The sequence below is a fragment of the Hipposideros armiger genome, unplaced genomic scaffold (assembly GCF_001890085.2).
Source record: "Hipposideros armiger isolate ML-2016 unplaced genomic scaffold, ASM189008v1 scaffold_525, whole genome shotgun sequence".
In the NCBI taxonomy this organism is placed as follows: domain Eukaryota; kingdom Metazoa; phylum Chordata; class Mammalia; order Chiroptera; family Hipposideridae; genus Hipposideros; species Hipposideros armiger.
Genome location: NW_017731875.1, coordinates 1,195,755 through 1,201,472, shown reverse-complemented (window position 1 = coordinate 1,201,472; position 5,718 = coordinate 1,195,755). Strand labels below are relative to the sequence as shown.

Here is a 5,718-nt window from a genome sequence, read left to right as displayed (position 1 = left end):
ACATTTCCTAGTCATGTTCCTATTGCTGCATTCCCCTGAACTGTATTTGTTGGATCAAGTACAGGGTAGGCAGTATCCCCATGTATGGGAGCATTATTATTTGTGCTTTGGTTGGGATGTTATGCAAAGACTAGATTTTATTTGTTATAAATGTGTTCCTCCTCATCTTTTTCTTCTACTCTGTATTTTGGGAAAAGTGAACATTACAGCCTGTTTCCCAGGGTCACAGATCATTTGTATGTGTGCTGGGTTTGTTCAGTGGGGACACTGGGATGATTCTCTCTAGTTCTCAATTTCTTCAATTGAATTTACTCCTTGGCTCCAGATCTGACCAGAGGGGATTTCCATAGTTTCAGCTTCTAGTGAGAGACTCATATTTCTGAGATGTGATTGAACTACTGGTGCTTCTACGTTTTGCTGGCTAGACTTGGTGTGGATTCATATAGTTTCAAATTTCAGGGAGTCCTCACTGTCAAATGTTTGACTTCCCAGAAATCCTATAATTTGTGTAAATAACTACATGTATTAAAGATGCCCTATACTAAATACTCATGTGTTTCCTGTTCAGAATTCTGACTCGTACAGATGCCATTCATAATAATATATGGCTAGTACCTTTGCTAACTGGCTGAGTTAAAGAAATGATAGAGTATTATCCTCCTAGTTAACTCTTTTAAAATATTGAAAGGCAATAATCAAAAGACCTCAACATAATAAGGACCATATATGAAAAACCTACAACTACTTCATTCTAAGTGGTGAAATACTAAAGGATTTTCCTCTATGGTCAGGAGAAAGACATGAATGCTCACTTTCACTATTTGTATTCGACATAATACTCAACAACAACAACAACAACAACAACAACAACAACAATGACTGGTAAAAAGTGGACAAAAGATTTGAATAGAAATTTGTTAAAAAATATGTTCAAACGGCCAATAAGCACATGAAAAGACACTCAGCATAACTAATTATTAGGGAAATGCAAATCAAAACCACAATGAAATACACTTCATTCCCATAAGGATGGATGTTTGAAAGGAAGAAAGTAAGAAAGAAAGAAAGAAAGAAAGAAAGAAAGAAAGAAAGAAAGAAAGAAAGAAAGAAAGAAAGAAAGAAAGGAAGAAAGAAAGAAAGAAGAAAGAAAGAAAGAAAAAGAAAAGAATTAACTTTGGTGTGGATGTGGAAAAATTGGAAGGAACACCTGTACATTGCTAGTATAAATGGAAAGTGATACAGCTGCTGCAAGAAAAGGCATGGAAGTTCTGTAACATTTTAATAGAATTACCACATGATCCATCCATTCTACCTCTGGGTATATACCCCAAAGAAGTGAAAACAAGGACTCAAACAGGTTATTTCATACACACCTATGTTTATAGCAGCATTATTCACAATATACAAAAAGTGGAAACATCCTAAGTGTTCATCTACAGATGCATGAATGGATAAACAAAAAGGAATTCACATAACTTTAAAAAGGAAGGAATTTGTAACGCATGCTATAACATGGGTGAACCTTGAAGATATTATGCTAAGTGAGATGGATAGTCACAAAAGAACAAATATTGTATGATTTCACTTATATGAAGCACGAGGTATAGCTAAATTCTTAGAGACAGTGGTAGAATGGTAGTGGTCAGAGGATGTGAAAAAGCGGGAATGAGAAATTAGTGTTTCATGGACATGGTGTTTCAGTTGGGGAGAAAAAAAGCTCTGGAGATGGATGGTGGTGCTGGTTGCACAATAAGCAATATGAATGCACTAATTTCACTTAACTGTACATGAAAAGATAGTTAAAATGATAAATGTTATGTTATGTATATTTCACTACAATAAAAAAATCACCAGTGAAATTTCCCTTAGTTATTTATATTCCATTGTAATGCTAAAAATATGAGTGGTGATATTAGATAGAAAGATAGATGGATAGATAGATAGATAGATGATCTTTATGGAGTTTTCTTTGTTATTAACATAAGAACACATACTAGTAAAAACATCAAAGAAGGCTTCTTCCAGTTATACTGAGCTATATCATAAACAGGAGTGGAAAGGGATAACAGTAATATGCGGCAGTAAAAAATATTTGAGGAAGAATGAATAGCATATATGAGTATATGTAAGTGCCATCAAACATAGTATAACCTTGTTGTCTTTACAATTTAGTCTACAGCACCCTAATTTGATCACGTCCTCCTAATTCATATGATAAAACAAGAGAACAGAGGCCCTGAACAATCAAAGAAAGCTGCAGAAAATGTGCCTACACAGAAGATGAGTGAGTTAGTTTATATTTGCCAGACACATCTAGTATCAAAAGATCCTAAAGAACTTATTTATGGTTGCTTCATTCCTATTTTTTTCTGAGGAAAAGAGAAAAGAAAGACAATTAGTTAATAATAATGTAAGAGTAAATTTCAGGATGAAAATTAGTCCAAATAAATCTAATTCAATTTAAAAGGTATTTATTGAACACATATTACAAATGAACAAGTAAAATATTAAATAATTTTATTAACAAAAGAGATTAAAAGTGATTACTATATTCTTATCGCTATTTTATTGTACTCCATTAACATTACCTTATTTTCCAGATGGGCTTAATAAAGTTATCAATGGCATTGTATTAAACAACATACTGTACAGAAAAAAAAATTTTAAAACAACATTTTTATTAGGTTTTGCCAGATTTAGTAAATATATGGCAAAGAAGGACTGGAATCAAATATATTCATTATATAAATATAAAAAATACAAATATTACACATTTACAAAGACATTAAATTAGAGATAATATGTACTTCCGAAACTATTTTAAACAAAAGGTGGAGAACATAGAAACTTATCATAATTGGAGAAGAATAAAAAACATTTATTGTGTTTCCTTTGTGCCATTGCACTGACCTTACTTACATGTTTCATTTAATTGTCACACAACAATATGAGGTAGGTTCTATTATCACTCATTTTTAAACATTAGGAAATTGAGGGGAAGAGGAATTAAATAGCAAAAAAGCTAGTCAGGCAAAGAATACTGGACTTGAACCCAGGCAGTCTAACTCCAAAGCCTGGGTCCTTGATGATTAAGCAATTGGATTACCTGTAAAAACTGTCATGAAGTCTAAATTCTACCAAATAAGAACATATGTTCAGTTTGGACATCTATTAGGAAGTCAAGGAAAAGATGACCAAATATTTCTAGCTCTCCAAAGTAGAAAGTTTTATGCTCTTCCCATATTTGAATAAACTGAGAATGGTGAATCCAGAGATGTTAGTCTGTGTGTTTAAATATGGTTGTGAGCTTCTAAAGATAATAAGCAAGGGAAGATGAGAAGTTTCAGAGCATAAGTTTCAAAAAACAATTTTTACAGATCCAAAGCATAAAAAGATTTGCAGGTCTTAGGTTATATTAAAAAAAATAATGAGAAATGGTTAACTGGGATGGGAAAATAGTGACAATGAACTAGAGAAGGAAAAAAGTCCTTGGTACTTAGGCAATAAATGAATGATTTTAACATTGTTACTAATAAGACATTTCAGATCTTATGTTTTGATACTGGGTCCCAAGTTACCTAATGAATGAGGTAGACTCAATGCCCGTGGTACCCAGGTAATTTGGTAACATTGACTACTAGTTATGAAAATGGAGATTCATGACTTCAATTTTAGCAGTGAAAAGACTTAATGATATTGCCTTATTTTATGAAATACACTCTACCTCTATCAAAATTTCTCCAGAAAATGGAGCAGCTTTAATACTAAAATTAGAACCTTCACACTCATTCATATTTGTTTGTTTTTGAGAGATTTGCTTAATATTAATGTTTAATATTTATATTATTTATTTTATATTTATATTATTAGTCCTACTCCTTTATCTGGATAAACCATAATTGTTCAATTTGATTTCATTACAAGGGAGATACAACGATCATCACATATTCTATGAAATCACAGCCACATACATGGATCAAATTGTTTCAAATTGCCAGGTATATATGGTCCATCATTTAGTTCTCCAGAGAAATCTTTTTTTATATGTTGTTTACTTTCCCTTATTCTTTTTCTCCTCCTTTACTGTTGACTCTCTATTTGTAATTATCCAACAAAAGACACATATTTAGGAGATTAATCTGTTTTCAATATTTAATAAATGAAACAGCTGAAATAACTTGTTGAATTAGAATTTCTGGAATGTACAGACATCTAGTAAATAAAATAACTTTCAGGTGGTAAAAGCAACTGAGGTTGTGGGAGTGAAAGCAGTTAATTATTTTCTTTACATTATCTCTTTTACTTCCATTTATTCTTGAACCAACTCTTATTGATCCAACTAAAATCAAGCAACTTTGACCATTAGTGTCCTAAGAACATGTTCCCGTATTTTCTTGGTCCTTACTCCATACACAATGGGGTTGAGAAAAGGGGGCACCAAAAGGTACATATTTGCAATAAAAATATGGATATGTGCAGGAATATTCTTCCCAAAACGGTGAGTGAAAATGGAAAAACCAGCTGTGGAATAGAAGACAAGAATCACGCAGACGTGGGATCCACATGTGCCTAAAGCCTTAAAGCTAGCTTCTCGGGATGGCAGGCGGAACACAGAGCGCAGAATGAAAGCATAGGACACAGCAATGAGAATGGCATCACAGAAGCCAATGATCGTAGCCATACTGAGGCTATAACGCTTGGTGGCTCTTGTGTCCGTACACGCCAGCTTCGCCACAGCCATGAACTCACAGTAGGTGTGGGCAATGATTCGAGTCCTGCAGTAGGGAAGCTGTTTTAGTAAGATGGGGTGTGGGGTAAAGAAGGCTACACCCCGAATCACCACAATGACACCCATTATAATGATGTGGACATGGGTGAGAATGGTGGAATGGTGCAGTGGGTGACAAATGGCCACATAACGGTCAATGGCCATGGCCAAAAAGAAGCCTGATTCCATGGCAGTAAAGCTGTGGATGAAAAACATTTGTGTCAAACAAGCATCAAAGGTGATGTCATGGGCTCCAAGCCAGAAGAGACAGAGCATGCGGGGCAGCGTAGATGTGGAGAGGACCAGGTCAGTGACCGACAGCATGCACAGAAAGAGGAACATAGGCTCATGGAGGCTTCGCTCTACCTTCACCACAGCCAGGATGGTCACATTCCCCACCACAGCCACCATGTACATGGAGCAGAAAGGAATTCCGATCCAGACATGCAGGTGCTCTAATCCTGGGATGCCCGCCAGCAAGAAGGTGACAGGAAAGGGACGAGATGTATTGAGAAGAGGCATGATGGTATTCCTTTGATTTTTACGAGTACTTCTGAAGATAATGTTGCTATGCCAAGATGATCAGAACCAGATGCTATTTTAAAAAAAAAAAGGAGATTTTGTTCAGAAGGGCCATTAAAGATGTGCTGTTAAAAACAATTCAAATTCATAACCTGGAGTATTTGAAGCAACTAGAACCAGATTATTAAAATTTGTAATAACATACCAAAGTACTGTGTTTAGAAGTATAGAAAGATAATACTAATGTCATTTTTTTGTTGTTTCAGGGAACTATTTATTAGTCACTTTGTCCCTTCATTTCCAGTAAAAGATTCCATCTGTAATCATACTTGTACTTAATTCAACAAACGTTTATTGAGCTGTTACCATGCTTCTCTTCTGAGCTATCATACAGCAATTCTCTCATGTAAGTGAATTTTCCTATCTGG

General features: G+C 34.6%; 1 protein-coding gene across 1 annotated transcript; it reads right to left on the bottom strand.

The window, feature by feature from the left end:
• Positions 1-4,345: 4,345 nt before the first annotated feature.
• Positions 4,346-5,290, bottom strand: LOC109396547 (olfactory receptor 52M1-like). Its single transcript, XM_019668410.1, has one exon. It carries the CDS (start codon positions 5,288-5,290, stop codon positions 4,346-4,348), a length of 945 nt encoding a protein of 314 aa, XP_019523955.1.
• Positions 5,291-5,718: the final 428 nt, after the last annotated feature.

Coding starts and splice junctions, on each gene's coding strand:
- LOC109396547 (XM_019668410.1), bottom strand. CDS start 5,290: ATGCCTCTTCTCAATACATCTCGTCCCTTTCCTGTCACCTTCTTGCTG.